We start from the raw sequence: 17,245 nt of genomic DNA, 5'->3' as shown, positions 1-17,245 counted from the left end.
ATGTAACAATGTTAAAACAGAATTTCGATGGATTGACTCAGATAAATTCTTTAACGCTGCCCAATCTTGGACATCTTCTTTGCAGGCAACATAACCCTTGAAGCAAATGCATCCGCTAAACCTCTTGTTCTTCTGCTTGATTACAAGCTTTCAATGGCTTCTCGTATAAGTAAGACATTGCAGTTGGTATATTACCCATTGTCTCGCGTTCGTAGAATGAAAGATGTGTTGCCTCTTTCCTTTCTATTGTGCAATCCTTGGATTTGTCACAGATTGATGGAGGCAATGCAAGTTTAATTGGAACATCTGAATGCCTTTGATCACTTTGGACAATAGCCTTCCATGCAGCTGCTAAATTGATTGTAGGAGCCACGAAATTTGAGTCCGTCTTTCCCATTTTATAACCTCGCCTCTACACTGGCTTCCTTCTCATGCACGTTTATTTTTTTTAACTTGGTTGCCCAATTTATAAAACTCTACGACGAGGCCATCCTTCCTGCATTGCTGATAAACTCTGCTTATTAGGGAGAAATTAAAAGTCCTATAACGAAGACAAACATGTCTTAAATATCCCCCAGGTTAAGACAGTACAGGCACACAGACAGGTGCTTTCCATTGCGGCTTCATTGTTTTGTTGCAGAATCCCTGTCCCTGTTATTACTGTCGGTACCCTGTTACAATTTAGGAAATTACTGAAAACTCACTTCTAAATACTGATTTGATACGTTCCTAATATTTTTAGTTTTTCAAATAGTTTTCATGCTTTTTGTGCTTTTTATTAGAAGTTCTTTTTTATTTATGAGTAACATACATAAATTAAATAAAACTTACACCAGCTTTGTACCCATGTGCAGTTCCACTCAGTATTCACCTTCAGGGGCCCTCTGCCCCCAAATAACAAAGTTCAGGGCCTACATGTTCTGTGTCCTCATATGGTTGTCGGTTCACTAGTACAGGGTCTGCCAGCCATGATACAAGGGCACTATAATAGTCGAGGACAAGGATTTCCTGCTCTCATCTTTTGGTGCCCAGTGGCAAATACAGGGGCCTTGCCCTCATATGCTGTTTTCCACTTCCATGTAATGATGCCTGGTGCCGAAACGCAGGCACTGCGTACCCTTGTGCAGTGCTTTGCAGTTCCCAGGAACACAGGGTCTCAGTCTTCAGACAGCATTGCTGAGTGACCAGGTCAAGAGACAGTCTGCCATCATGCTAAGCACATGACCTAAGTAAGGGAACTTCTGCTCGGACAGAGGAAGCTACTCATGAACCCATGTCAGTCTTTGTATGAACGGGCACAGGTGCATGCATTTTTGATACGTGCTACACCCCCAAACCTACTGAAAAGGAAGTTACCAGTGTCACACTGAGCCATGCCGTACCTAACATCCTGAGTCTCCCAATCTTGTCCATGAGGAGGGCAGATACAATGTTGCCCGGCAAGACAGCCAACGTGCCCAGGAAGCTAACAAAGTAGATCATGTACGCATTGTTGTCATCGCTGAAGTCGAGCTGGCAGCCCTCCTTGCTGTGTAGAAAGGAGCTGTTCACGATCCTGCTGTTGATGAACTTGTAGTCGAAGAGATCTGAGCAAAAACGAGAGAGATTGAAATGAGCAAGCAGCAAAGTGAATATTGACCTATGTCATAGATGTAGAAAAGCCATCTTCCTGACACTCTGCTTAGGTTCTTCATGTAGGCTTTATTCACAGTTCATTACAAGATGTTAAGGAGCAAACCACTGGGACTCATCACCCAGGCTAGCCTCTGCCAACTGCCTCAGATTAGAACCTTTACATAACATTCACACCCACACATTCTGCCACAGCACTCCAACATTCTCCCAGCTCATCATACACATGCATGCATGCAAGCACCTCACAACACATCTCCCTCTCTACACACACAAAACCACAAAAGGATATACATGGGGAACACACTAACGCAGCATCTTTTTAAGGAGAGATGCCACTCTTAAAAGTCTGCAGAGCGTCCCCCACAACATACTCCACATCCATACACGGGGGCACCCCCCACTGCCTCTACATTTGCTGGCTTCCATGCAGCACTCTTCAACATTTTGGGATATGCCTTCATCCCTTACTTGGTACGGAATTCATTCTGCTTACTCTCACTTTTCTAGTGAAAGGCGCAACCCTCCAATCCCTGTGGGACAACACACCCACATATACACTGGGAAGGCCCGACCCCCCAATCCTTGTATAACATCCTACCCACACTCACACACAGGGGAGGCACTACTCTCAATCCTAGTGGGACACCACACCCACATATACACAGGGCAGGCGCATCCCCCAATCCTTGTGGAACATCATACTCAATGGATGGGATGGCGATACCCTCCAACCCTGTGGGGCACCATACATACTCATACACTGGGAAGGCGCGACCATCCAATCCCTGTGGGACACCACACCCACCCATACAACTGACTCCTACTATGAACCTTTACACAGCATTCACACCCAAACATTCCGCCACAGCACTCAAACATCCCATAAGCTCATCATACACATGCATACATTACAAGCACTTCACAACAATAGACTGAGATATGACCCCACACAGAGCTGGGTTTGTAGCCCCCAACTGAGCCCCCTCTGAAAGTGGTTGGGCCGGAGAGGCGACGGTAGCATTGCAGGGAGTGTCTGACATCAAACGCAGTCTTCTCCAGCCCTGCAGGTCTTTGCTAGTAATTCAGCATATTTTACTATAAGAGAGTGCACCTCTACAGAAAAGGATCTCCCTCCCATGCAAAACACATCCATCACATAGACCGTGACCTCCATCCACTGCCACCCGCGCAAAATATGCCTAACTTCGCCTTCTACTCAGAACATACTTTAGATTAAAGAGCTAGTCCTCAGAGGGATGCCCCACTGTAATGCCCTCCTTCCTGGCCTCCCCCATTACTCTATCAACCAATTGAATGTGTCCTTGATGTTACCACTTTCTCCCCGTGCATCCTTCCAAGATCTAGTAAACACCCCCATCCACTAATTTACCATCATTTATGACTGTCACTTTACAACTCATTCTCCCTTTAGTGGCATTCCTGCAGCCTCTGACTCCCAAACCTTGCAGATAGCCTATTCCTTTACCCCACTGGATACCGGTTTGAGCACAAACCCAAGTCCTTTACCATCCTGCCACCACAAAACTGGAAGGCCCTCGCCTTCAACGTAGTCTCATAACTCCCTCAGAAAATTCAAAACAGAACTCAAAACTCATCTCCTTGAATGTGTAGGGACTCCTATTCTCTAGTTGACAGGTACACCTCATGTTAATGTTAAAGGACATTTGTACCATGCACTATTACCACCGGAGTGGTCCCCTGGCGCACTGGTAGCTCTGAAAGAGGAAGGGAGGGTGAGCTAGTGGGAGGAAGCAGGAAAAGTGCAAGAGAGCAGTGATGTGCTGTTGGCGGCCTCAACCCGGTGGGTCCGTTGGCTGGGCCCGGGGTGTTTTGTGGTCGGTAGTCGTTGTGTACTGTTGTGCAAGTCTGTGTGTGTTTTTGTTTTGTTGTTGCAATATAGTGAAGTTTGTGCGGTTTGTTGTGCTGTAGGTTTGTGGTCGTGTTTGGTTTGGAGTTTGAGAGGTGTTTGCAGAGGGGGAAATTGTTGGTGGAATTGATTAGTTGGCATCTCTATCCTAAATTGAGGCGCTGGGCTTGCGTAGTCTCCCCTGACGCGCCTCTGTCCTGATCTGGGCACATCTTGCATTCAAGGTCCCTTTCACATCTGGCCCTCGCCTCCACCGGCCTCCCTCACAACCCCACCTGTCCTCCCTTCCTACTCCTGTGGCCAGTGTACTCATGCATGGAATAGATCATGTTCAATCCTTGTACTCTAAAATGTTCAATGTAACTTTCCTAATTTTCTTTATTATTGAATGATGTAAAGATGTATCCGTCAGTACACAATCACAAAATGAGCTTTTTTTAAAAAAAAGTATCCGAAAATGTTTTTGGGCCATGCTCATCTGCTTGTAGTGTGCCCCACATAGAATACCTTTGAGAAGGGATTTGTGTTTGAAGAGAGTTGTAAGTGTACTCTGCAGATCTAGGCTTAAGCGATGTGCATGAGGGGTGTGTGCAAAGACCACAGCACAATATGTGTGGTTCTACATTTGTCCTAGAACAAAAGACCATTAATCCTACACACAGACACAGGCGTGCGCGCACACACACACACACACATGCACGCACACACACAAACACTCTCTCTCTCACTGTATCTCATTCTTTCTCCCTTTCTTTGCATCCCTCTCTCTCCTGTATATTTCTCTGTAACCCTTATCTCTCTTTTTCTTTATCACACAGAAACACGTGTACACGCACAGACACACTATCCCTTTCTCTGTAACTTTGTGTTTGAATATTTGGTCCTAAGTGATGTAAAATGATTATATCCAAGACCGATTAAGAAAGACTGTTCTGTGCCCACACAGAGCGGTCTTTCTAAATCAGACTGTCATGCCCCTGCCGCACACAAGTGCACGCAGAGGCTGACAGACTGACTGTGACCCGAAAGCAGCATCGGGGGAGTACAGGTAAATGTATGTGTGTGTCTGGGTGTGTGTGTGTGTGTGTTGCGTGCCTGTGTGTGTTTTGGGGGACATTTGGGTGGGGAGGCATGTGCAGGGGCTGAAGAAATCCAGCAAGAGAGGGTGGTGGTGTGGTGGGGGTGTGTGGGGGCGTGTGGGTCTTTGGGTGGGGGTAAGCAACATAGGGCCTAATTAATGGAATCATTTTATAATGGCAAAACACCATTGTAAAACGCTCTGTGAATCAGGGCTGTAGTCTTTTCGCGTTTTGTAGGCTGCCTAAAATCGGCCAAAATAAATCGGTCTTTTGGTTAGGTGACCCACATAAAGCGAAAAAAAGACATAGAACCGAATATTTATCACTACCCAGATCTTTCTTTCAAATAACAATGGATTGCTTTCACTCTTACTTTTTAAAACTTGCTTGGGTTTAAAATGTGATCGGAGTAATGGAGAATTTGGTAATAAATAAGCATGTTAAGATATTGATTTTCTGGAAAACTATATAGGGCCATAAATTAGAACTGGAGTTGTCTTTTTAACATTTAATAATTTATACTAATTGGCCCAAAATGTTTCTCCTGTTTGTGGGTATTTTGTACCAGCAAATTGATCGGTGCTTGTCAATTTGCATTATGATCTGTTTCACAGGGCTTTTTTGCCCCTTAGAGCTGTCATATATATTTCAAAAGTATCTTCTCGTTTAAGATTTTCGCATTTTAAGTTGGTGTTGCCTTCAAGGGGAAAAATGTTACCCATAAACTAATTCCAAGCAACACCATTTATTGTACACTAGTGGAAAAGCCTGTGTACACAGGCTAATGTGCATAAAGGAAGACATTTTCACAGTGTAATACTATAAGTATTTTAACGTCATTTATGTTAATCAAAAGAAAAAACATTTGTAAAGGTTCTTGCTCCCTTTACCTGGAGGAGTAGTCCCCTCAAACTAAATCTCACAGAATCTACTGAAAGTTCAACATAGTACATACAGACAATTGGTCTATCTGCTCCTCATTTTCTTGGTTTCCACTTACAGGTTTATGACACAAATATGTAATGTTTAGGGATTTCAGAGTAATAACATTCATGTGCAGCATGATTCAAAGTAGACATGACATCATCCAATAAAGTAAATTGAAGTCAAATAAAGTTTAAAACATGCATGAAGAATATTATTGATATAATACATTCCAAGAAATATTACAATGAATAATTACATAAGTACATTGACACAACAAATTACTTTTGTTAGTGAAAAGGTGCTTAATCAAATGAATTTCTGTTATATGTTTTTTTCAAATGTATATATTTTCTTATTGTATACAACTTGAGGTATGCTGTAACTCCTACCATTGGTTATATGTGTTCCATGAACTGGGTTAATGAAAAGAGATATCCCTGCTTATTTGCTCTTTCAGTGTTGAAGCCAACATATTCTTCGGCTCACAGCTTTCTTGGCCTAAGAGTTTGCTCGCAATGGCTGACTCATTATTGAGAAAATGGCTCTGTACTTATTTGGCTTAAGGTTGTCCTTAGCAAAGGCCAATGAACATGGCCAAAGGTTATTCCTTATTGAGACTTTCTATCACAATATGGTAATTATGTACATTAGCTGTCAATTGTTGCAATAAAAGTTGGTGTTATTTTTGTTAACCCACATCCCGTTATATAGCATTTTTTATCATCATCAATAATGTGAGATGAGATCTAATTTAGACAACACAGTGAGAAATATGTGTTGGGTTTAGTACATTAGGAACCTAGCTGGGAAGCAAGGTCAATTATTGCCATAATGTTGGGTTTTGATGGGCGATTCACAGGGTAGACATTGGAGCTTCTTCTTTTAGCCTATCAAGCAAAGGTGAGCCCTGTAGATCTGTTTGGAGCAAAACGTAAGCCTACTTGAACCCAGGTGACTGAGAAGGTTATTGGAATACCTTAAGATCTAGAATGATACAGTATCAAAAACGAAATTATGAGGGCCATGTGTAAACTGTAAGATCTCTTGAGGTTAATTTTAGGGCTTTTGAGCTGTCTCCCTAAACTAAAAGGTATTTAACGCAGTTGAACTTTTATGAAATTTAGAGTGAATTTACCACCTATCAATGACATTCTATGCCAATGGTCAGCAGAACCCCTGAATGTGAGAACTTATACAATGGAACATATCAAATTGTAACTTTACAGTATCTAATTCTACAATGTCTATCTTTGGTGAGGGACAGGCAATTGGAATTTTCCTCATCTGGGACTAGTAGATAATAGCAAATCTGTCCAGGAGGGTTTTTTGGGGTGCAAAGTAAAGCTTTTGGGATTGTGCATGGTCTGGCATTAATGCAGCATCATTCGTGACGGTTAAAAGATATATGAAGTGAGGGTTGTAGAGTTATGGAATTTTGTATAACTTTTAAAATTGAAGGTAATGACATGAACTATTAATAGTATTATATCTTGTATATTGGATATGTTTGTGATATTAAATGTTATTAAATGTTAATTTAAGCCATGTGTTTCCAATAAAAGAATATTTATGTTTTGGGCCTTATATAGTGGAAACCTAGACGGGAAGCAACAGAGCACTGTACAACAAGGGGATACAGTCATGGCATGGCGTACAATAGTATGAATGCAGTTAGAAGGTTAGAATATTAAGGTTACAATAAGGGGGACAACAGGCGAGGGAGGGCAAGTGAGACCCAGTCTTGATTTCCTATAACTGGAATGTCAACACGAAGAACTTTTTATTATACAAATGCACGTATTCCTGTTGAGACTATACTCTGTGTTTCCAACAATTGGTGTGACCTAACTACCCTTTTAGGGTCCGGGATCGGCATCAGCGATTCCCACCATTGCTTTGCTCTGCTAGGAGCTGTATTCATTCAGGTTCTAACCCACTATAGAAAAAACAGCCACAGTAACTTTTTACTTTTTACCGTTCATGTCCTACACTTCTTGGAAATGGTCAGAAACAAATTCTTTAATACTTCTGTCATATAGATTCCAGACACTTAAAATTGCTAGAAAGACAATTGCGGTCTGCTGTTTTGAAATTGTAAATCTTGAAAGAGTTGCCATGATTCCGGCTTCTGAAATGGCTACAAATCCGTTGATCAAGAATCTTTTTTACTTGGAAGGTTTAAATGGTTTCAAGAATTATGAACATGTTTTTCAGCGATTTGTACGGCAACCAGATTCAGCTCATTATACAATGAGAGACAAAATGGAACCAACAGCTTCCGGGTCAGTAACTAATGGAGCTATGTCATGAATTGCATCAATGTTAGCCTTCCGCTTGCTCTTAACGGTCACCACAATCCTGGAAGGGTAACAAGGGCTACTAAGGAGTAATTTACAGTTATTCAATGTCTTGTCCGGGTTTTGCACTGAATGGTTAACCCACATGAATAAAATGATATCTCACCTCTAATTCATATTTTACTGCAATTCTAAAAGTCTATTCCTTTACAAAGTCATAGAAAAGAACCCATCATTTGTAATGCGTGGCCAGCAGGATGGATTGGCTATGTCTATATCTCCATAAGTGAAATGCTTCTAAGTGGTTATGACTTGCAAACATGTGGCTGATCTAAAATTATTAGTGATGCCTTTGTGATTATTTTTAACCTTCGTTTTCTCCAAATAATGAAAGTTCAAAGTTCTCCTGATCACTGAACTGATCTCGTTCTAGGAACAGGTGTTCCCATTGCTCTCAGGCTCAGTTCTTGTAAATTGATGGGGTGTAATCAGGGGGTTGGCCATTTATGAAATTTTCCTGTGCTTTGCAACAAACTCCCCATTGAAATGAGATTGGAATCAGGGATCACCTTAAAACCTAGAAAGCAATGAAAATATGACTATTCTACTAACCCGCGAAGGCAGCAGCCCACAGGCTTAGCAATGTGACCAAGATGCGCTTGTTTTATTCACAGAACACCATGTACGTAATATCTATTGACTTGTTGAGACTAGAAATGTGTGCTGTACTCCCAACATAATTAGACGGCCCTAACTCTGTTGCTAAGAAACATAAATGCTGTGATGTATCTGGTGCAGGAAACCAACATGATCTGATGTCCCACTTTGTCCTCCGCTGGTTGCTTGCAGATCCATTGCTGACAAATTGACCACCTTCCCCCTCCCCTCTTGTTATATCTGCACTCCCTTGCTTCTCTGCTTCCCTCACCATGTTCTTCCCGCTATAATTGTACAGCGCTCCATTGCTTCGTGTATCTAGGTCAGTGCTCAATAAATACCCTAAATAATATGTGCTGTCAGCTGTGAAAGTTTACCTGCTGTTAACCTTTCCCCCACCCTTTCTTATCCTGTCCTCCTCCTTCCTCCCTCCACCCTAACCTTTATTTTGCCTCAGCGCCCAGAAGCATTGATCGATATCCCCGGGGAGTGTTACGAATCTCTAAATCAGAATGATAACATTGTCCCACTCATCACTCTCTCCCCCAAATGCTAATGATCTCATGGCATCCAGCGCTAGGTTCCCATATAGGGTAGCCCCCTGGGCAGCATAGCTGACTTGACATGGCCAGAAAATTACCTATATAAATGCTGCGGCAGTGCAGGGGTCAGGGCGACCCTTACCTGTGTTGAAGAAGATGGTCGAGATGAAGGTGCAGTTCTTGAAGAAGGTATTGCTGGAGGTGATGTCCTCAAAGTAGCAGGCGTCGAACAGGGTATCCTCAAAGGTGACAGACTTCATCTTGAGACCGATGAACCTGTGGGCGCAAAGCGAAGGGCTGGGCTTACAGGAGCGTTGACAGCCGCGGCGCAACAGGAATACATTGTCTGCCCCGATCACCAGTGGCGCCCAAAATGAAATCAGTGACGTGTTCTCTATACGTTAAACCCTGTGTATGCTTTGGCGCTGCTGTGGTGATGTTCACGTTCAGTGTTTGGGAGGCCAACTGACAAGTGATGCCCTGTGCTGTTTGTCATCTAGATATACTTAATGATCAGACCCGGTGTAGAAATCTAGCGATGGGCTTCCGAGAGGAGAAGCTGAAGATATTAGCTTTCCTGATTAGTTGCCATCAGTGTTGGTGTGCCAGTGCCCACTGGTTGGTAGAAGAGCATTTACCACTTTTCACACTCAATACCAGAGCTGCCCTTAATGTGTATTCACAGTTACCACCAGTGCCAGTGCTCCAGAAACTGCTCAACATTCTGTGCCCCGACAGGTACCAATACAAAAGTCTCGATGTCTAGGAAACCGTGGAAAGGAATCGCTTCTGACAAAACGGGAGGAGGCAGGGATGGAAAGCCCATGTCGTTCTTTCTTTATCTTCCTGTGCCCCTTATTTCAATTTCTTTTTAAAAGATACTTGAAAACCATACTTGCCTTTGTGCTCTTGATAATATATACCAGTGCCTTAGCGCTGAGGACAACACATGGCACGATCACCGTTATGGTGTTGCTTAATCTACCCCACAGAATAAATGCCATGAAACATGGAAATTGGAATTAGTGTGCCGCTTACTATGGCCATCGAAAATACGATGCCTAAGAACTTATACATCAGCGTTTTTAGAAGCCCACAAGACCCAATAATATGAAGTTATGTGCAGAGAAGATCTGCTCCAAAATAAATGCCAGGGCTGAGCCCTGGCAAACACCCCCACAGATTAAGCACTGAGCAGGAACATTAGACAATGTCCCTTTGAACCACAGGATGTCAAAGAGGGGTACAGACGGTGTTCTGGGGGGATCAGAGGAGGGGTAAGAGTGGACCACCAAAGTTAGTTAGCAGGAGGAAAATGGAGACTAGAGGTTATGTTATCTATATTTGTAGAGTGCACGGTCGCCCAAGGGCATCATGGCGCTAGAGAGGAGAGCTGCTCACAGGAGGGAGAGCCAAAAGAGTGGAAAGCTAAAACAGAATGGTCTTAAGGGCTCTTCTGAAACCAAGGTGGTTGGGAACACTTCTTAGTACCAGTGGAAGATTGTTCCAGAGTTTAGCAGCTGCGATGGAGAAAGCCCTACCGCCAACCCTTTCACGATTGAACCTAGGAACAACAAGAAGATTAGTGGTGGAGGAACGTAAGTCCCATTCAGGGATATAACGGGAGAATTTTGTCTGCAGAAACTATGCTCCTTGGCCATAGACCACCCGGCGGACAATACATAGTGACTTGAAATGGGCACGCTGGCCCACCGGAAGCCAGTGAAGTTGGCGGAGCACTGGAGAAATATGAGCTCCATAGGGAATCCCAGTGGCTAGCCTGCCCGCCAAGTTCTGCATGCGCTAAAGCCACTCTATCAGGCCAATCGGCTGCGACAAATATAGAGAATTGCAGTTAGGGTTAGGGTTTGAGGTGAAAACAAGGCTAACATTCACCAGCTCCACACTGCAGAAGGATATCATGCGATGGTCCAGCCAAGCAAGTTTGCATACCTAAAATCCATCTGATTAGGAAGAGCCTTGAGAAGAGAAAGGTTGGGAAATCTGGAGGGAGATACCCTTGTATTCAACGTATCCCTCCAGAAAATGGAAATGCATTCTGGTGTCTCGGACACAGAGAAGTTCATGGTAATTGGGATGTACACTGTCCATGGTAAGTGGGAAACATTTAAACTTTCTCTACCATGTGAATTCAGAGTGGCAGTTTCAAAAGGAACCCTTGGTAAGGCAATGCCCTACTCTCTTGGGCAGGAGATACTGGTATTCTGCCATAGAACCCTGGTTCATATTTTCCTATTTTTTCAGGAGATTCGGATTGAAAGAAAGTTACACATCTTGAAGAAAACAAGGATTCTCACATCCTTAAGGATTAATGGGGCTGAAGAAGCTCTTTGTTAGGTAATGCTGTCATAGTTGTTTTGCATGAGATTATGGCTTCACTGCAATCAGAACTGCAGTCATGTGTATCAGAAGGATTGTGCCAAGGAAAATGTCATCAATCAGAGAGACTGTGCCAGAGCATAGCACAAGAGAGTAGCGCAAGCTGCGGTTATGCCACTGGAGGTGCAGAGTAAAGTTCTTGGGGAGAAGCTGAATGTATCAAATGTTATTTAACCTCAAGAAGGGTGTGGGTGTGGCCAGCATAGCAACCAAAGTAAAGCAATCTTTTCTCCTATTTGGTGGATGTACAAATTGCCTGGATGGGCAACAGAGACGAGCCAAGCCCTGGGGCACAAAAAATCATGCAATGAGATTGGACTGGACAGGAGGCTGACTAGCATTTCTGACACAGCTCCTATAAAAAGGTGGCACACAATTGGGAAATCTGACCTGCCTCAGGTGACACAATAAATTGGTACGGTTGGCAGTGTCAACTTCACCTGAGAAGTCTAATAAAATCAGAGGAGTGACACGGTCATTCTCCTCTGCCATCCATTTTACCAATGATAGACACAAGCACATATTGTGTGCCTCTTGCTGGTTGAAAACCTGCCTATGCAGAATCTTCAAGGTGGTGATGCCGGACAAAGGCCTGAAGATGCTGGGCTGCCAGCCTTGTCAGAGATGGCAAGCTTCACATGCTGAGTGCCATCTTAGGCCCTCTGTGCCAGGTATTGCTAAAGGAAGCAAAGGTGTTTCATCTTGTAAAGTATGGGTCATTTTTACAGTCGTGGGATTGGGCGGTTTAGGACGATATACACTTTTCAGCGAACAGGAGTAGTGACTCGCTTGTAACAGGAGTACCGTATAAGGCATGGGAGTGAACTTTTACTAAAGAGAACATCTCCCGTGCCTGTGCTAACTTGTGGTGGACATCCATGGTGTGGAGCCCACTTCCAGCAAATCCCAAACATCCAGAAAGCCCTCAGCGCTAGGTCACAGCACACTTCTCCCACGAAAACCTAACATCCCACACATGGTGGTTCAGGAAAGGTGCAAGAACCAAGCCCCCACAAGGCGCGGATGCATACCTAGAAAAAAACGTAAACTGCTAAATATTAATATTCCCAGGACTCTGTTCCTGCCCCTACGCATGAACCAAGCAGCTGCCAATCCCAGGAGGCCCGCAGAGGGCGCTTTACAAAAACACATGAGAACAGAGCAGAACATCGGATAATGTTTTGAATTTTTTGTGGCCAAAAACTAACACGGTAACCACGCAAAGTGATTAAAAGAAGCAGTTAAGTAACTGAATACACAAGTGATTTAGGGGTTATCAAACCAACATAAGAGCTCTTGGGTAGAGGTAGTGGCAGCCCAGTCAGACGGTTCTAAAGGTCCCAGGCACATCTCAGACCTTGCGGGTCTGCTTAGCCTAAGCACATGTTAACTGCACTTTCCTTTCTGGGTTCCCACTCTTTTTTTTGTTGCCACATGCTCGGGGGTAAATCACTTGTTTTTGTTCTGAAAGGTACTTTATGGGTGAATTTTGAGAGGGCCAACAAAATCTACTATAAAAGCCGATCGGTTATTGCAAACCTGGAGGATTTTATCATATCGTCAAGGGACCTGCCAAAGTAGCAGGTGCGCTGTTGGAGGGCTGAAATAGCAGTTAGTAGCCTGTCGTGAAAAGCATCTAGGCACTTGCGGTAACCTGCACTGCATTAACCTACTGAGCTATCTTGCATGTATTTAGAGCTTATTCAAAGTGTGGAGGAAAATGCTGAACCAGCCAGGCCTCTCGAACTGAGTGAGCCAGCATGCTTGCGAGGGGTTAACTGTGAAGGCCCTTCTTGAGACATAAAACATCTAGTTTTGCAAGAAGCCCTGCGCATCTTTTAGGAGCCAGGCACTGCCATCCTCTTCTGCACTCTGCGAGTCAGGTGCACTGACAACACAGGAATGTAAAAGGCGCTTCCCACAACAATGTACACAGAGCCTGAGAGCCAAGACTGGCAGTAACTTTCCAGTCAAAAACATATTTTGCTGCCTGAAAGGTTTAGCCTAGAAGATTCTTGAAGAGCTGGTACATCACAGTGATTGACGTGCAGCCCCTAATAAGAGATCTATACCTGGGCCAGTTAGGGAGGACTCTTCCTGGGCTGTTTGCGAGACACGCGCACGGATAGAAACAGCGTCTGGACAACCATCCAGCACTAGAGGACAGAGGCTCCTGGCATCACATTCCCGCTTGGGTGCAGGCTTTCGGGGGCTAGGCCAGTCCCTGAGTGGTGCCGGGCACTGAGTGGCGTGGGTCCTGGGTGTGATTCTATCGTATCAGCATCACCGATTCCTAGGAGCGTAAGAATAATTGCATATTCATCTGTGATTGATAATTTGTATTACTGAGCTTGCACTTTAATTCTCATACTATTGAAAACTGTTGCTTGATTCTAATTCGTTTATGTAGTAATTAAATGCAAGAATAACATCTTCTGAGTGAGTGGCTTTCTTCCAGACTGAGCACATTGTGTCTCGCATTGTTTCTTACTTGTGAGGGAAGGTTATTAGGAGTTATATTGCAGTAAGGGCTGGCTGCTTTTATAGGATAGGTGGATGCAAATACTTTTTGGCTGCCCTATACATGGAAGAGAATAAAGCCAAGTAGTCCTGTGTTCTTCACACTGGCACGTTTCTGGGCCCTCCCTCAATCGCTTGTTCTCGACAGCGAAGGGCAATTAATCGCCATTTAGTAGAGGGGCCACACTTCCTGGGGGCCCGAGATAATCGTCAGGTACAGCTTTGGTCCCCTTGATACTTTGCTAGCCAAGTACTGGTCCAAAGCAGGGTGGGTTCAGTAGGTGGCCCATATGTGCTGCAAACTTCGCAGAGGGGAGAGTGTCCATTACCACCATCGCGGCTGTGCGTGTTTGATTCAAATGGTTATCCCAAAATGATCCCATCCTAACCTTATTTAATGCTGTCCCTGCACTTACCTATTACACCCGCCCCTCCCTACACCCGCTCTACACAGCAAGGTCTCCAGCTCCGTAATCAGTCCTACAGTTTCTCAGCTTAAGGGTTGATCACTCCCCCTTTTTTCTTTTCTATAACTGATGCCCCTCTCTCCTGCGCCCCAGATAACATACTTGTCGTTGAAGAACATGCCGTCTCGATGGATCTGGTTTTCCAGAGTGAAGTTGAAATTGAGATGCTCCACTTTTTCGCGCACGTAGGTCTTGGTCTTCGATGCGTATTCAATGTTTTGCAGGTGTTTGATCATGTCCGGGAACCAGACTGTCAATCCATAGTAGCTGTCAAAAACACAATCAAAATGTAAGTGAGACATCGGCATTGAATATAGAAGGCCATGAATGACAAATTCAACCTAGGCGAGGTCCTCTTCACACTATATCGCATCCCAATTGATCAGAACACCCCCCCCCCCCCCTCATTAAGAGTGCTTAGCAAGAAGCAATGGGGGTGGGGCTAGGGATGCAGTCAGGGCCAAGCGGCACCAGCCCTGCCTGCATAGGTGTGTGCATATCTCCTGGTGGAAATGTCTTTTATGTGAGGCCTCCTTCCTCTGTTTTTTACTATCAAGCCCAGATGTGAGAAGGATGGGACAAAGGTGTGTGATGCTTATTGACTGCACAGAGAGACCCCGAAGAGCAGGGCCGGCCTTAACTCTGGAAGCACCCGTGGTGAGTCAGTCAAATTTGGAGGCCCTGGTGGCCCCGACCCAGGTCCCTGTGGGGGGGGGGGTGGCCCACATGTTTTGATGCTGTATTTAATTAAGTGCTTACCTCCCCACTCCCATGCAGGAGCAGGGAGTTAAACACGTATACATCGCAGCTGTCAAGCCAGCATTTGGTCTCTGCCCCATTCTGATTTTACAGCCACGCTGTATTGTAATAAAAAGCGCCCTGCTCTCATGCTGTTGCACCCAGCACAAGCAGGCAAGCAGGGCACATTTTATGAAAATACAGGGCATGCCGCACCTTCACCCACCAAGCCAGCTCGGGGGAGCCCTTGAAAGACTCCCCAAGCTGGCGTGGCAGGCGGGCAAATGTGGCAGTGTCCGGGCAGTCGCTGGGTGGCATTGCCTTAAGGCAGGCCCTGCCAGAGAGGCTGGCAGAGGGCGGTGGATACATAGCACTCATTGGGCATTGTGGCTTGGGGCTGTAGTTCTGCTGAGCCAAAGGTTGGCTTTCACAGCACCACGAGAGGCCGAAATATAGCCCTCCACTGGTCACTTTCCTAGGTCTCTGTCCACCTTCTTGCAGGAGGGGGCTGTCGGAGACCTAGCAGCAGCTGACAGAGGTGAGCAGAGCCCCTGTGACTTTCTTTGTCCTGTTTCTACAATATGATGAAGCAGCTGTCCCTGTATGTAAGCTGCATGTAAGCTCACCCAGGTAGAGGGCTGTCACAAGGGGAGGGACAAACTGCTCCAGGCCTCGCTCTCCACAGGTCCCGTACTGGGGACGCTATTGTCACCTTCTTGCCAGCAGACTACATTCGTTAACACCTACCTCTGAACGTATCCACGCTTTAACTGGGATATATTGAAAGGTAAGTGTTAACTTGCTGGTGCCAACAGGCTACTGTTCACATCCTCTGCTTTAACACCTGTCAGCTTCCATCAGGGACATGGCTGGGTTCAGGCTGGCTTCAAATGGAGTGTAACCGCAGTTCCCATTGTGCCCTTATCTCCTCTCTGTTATGGACACAGAGATCCCCTCCCTACCACCTGGACTCTGCCACTCGCTTGGACGGCCTGCTTCCTGCATGATCTCAGGCCTTATTCCTGTCTGTGACCACCCCACTACCGCCCAACTGCCTTATTCAGTTTTCAGGAGGAAACGTGCCCAGAAGAGTTAATTTGTAGGTATTTAAATATGTATATATTTATATGTAACAATTTATAGATTCATATCCTTCTGATTTTTGTTTCCAGCAAGCTGTGTAAAGGCGCCTCCATCTCACTGCTGGTGCATTTATAACCCCATCTCATTCAGCTTCAGGCATGCCTGTAAAAACTTACACATATCTCAAGGAAGCAAACGCGCACCTGGGTAAATTGTATGCAGGCATGTATGAAGCTGAATTTGTCACAGAAGTCACACTGAAAGCGACAATAATTTAAGCGTATGACAATATTCTAAGCCTATGCTTGGATTGTATGAGACTATGAGATTGCACTGACAGATGTGTTGAAAGTGAAGGTCTTCCCAGGTGCGCCTAGTGGCTGGGATTGCAGAGCCCTTCTGAATCCCGAGGCCCGTGACAGGAAGTGCAGGAGACTGCAAGTTAGCATGACCTGACGGGAGACACCCATACTGTATAAGGGTATGGGTCCCAGGTGGGCCTAAAGCCATAGAAGCAGAAGTCGGGTAGTTGAAGCGGCCCGCAACTGCAGTGTTCCTGGAGACAGTGAGTGGAGCTTGGCATCCAGGTTCACTGTTAAACTCTTGCCGGTAACTGTTCCCAGCTCTAAAGTGGCGTGTGTAAGAGCAGGAGCAAGTAGAAGTTGTTTTCCTGTTGTAAAAACTATTCTAAACAATGAAAACTCTGAAGCAGACATTCACAACTTATTACAAGAACCTATAACATCAAAGAAAGGTCACGTGTGACCAATTATACTTTCCCGACAGGAATAGAAAGTATTGCTGCGTTTATTCACAGGAATACCGACCCGTACACACATTTAAAGCTGAAAATCTACCCAAAGCAGTGGTCATGTATGCCTAAAATTGTTCTCCTTGTGAAGACTGAATCTTGTAACTTTAAGAACGAATATTCTTTTGTAGCAGAAGTTGTTGTATTAGTAAAGGGAACAGGAAATACACAAGCCAAGAGGTGATCCCTTTCTATACAAAA

General features: G+C 44.8%; 1 protein-coding gene across 1 annotated transcript in view; it reads right to left on the bottom strand.

Annotated features, from left to right (window-relative positions):
* SV2A (synaptic vesicle glycoprotein 2A) overlaps positions 1–17,245 on the bottom strand; it is a 571,381-nt gene that overhangs the window by 38,712 nt on the left and 515,424 nt on the right. The window contains exons 9-11 of the mRNA XM_069652429.1: positions 14,515–14,679; positions 9,168–9,301; positions 1,383–1,586 (exon numbers count right to left, since the gene is read on the bottom strand). Of these exons, the coding sequence (XP_069508530.1) occupies positions 1,383–1,586; positions 9,168–9,301; positions 14,515–14,679 (503 nt within the window). The remainder of the gene's footprint in view (positions 1–1,382; positions 1,587–9,167; positions 9,302–14,514; positions 14,680–17,245) is intronic.

The sequence above is a fragment of the Ambystoma mexicanum genome, chromosome 1p, assembly GCF_040938575.1.
Source record: "Ambystoma mexicanum isolate Mex_15411 chromosome 1p, UKY_AmexF1_1, whole genome shotgun sequence".
NCBI lineage: Eukaryota > Metazoa > Chordata > Amphibia > Caudata > Ambystomatidae > Ambystoma > Ambystoma mexicanum.
The sequence above is the reverse complement of the archived record's forward strand: the minus strand, read 5'-3'. Positions and strand labels throughout refer to the sequence as shown.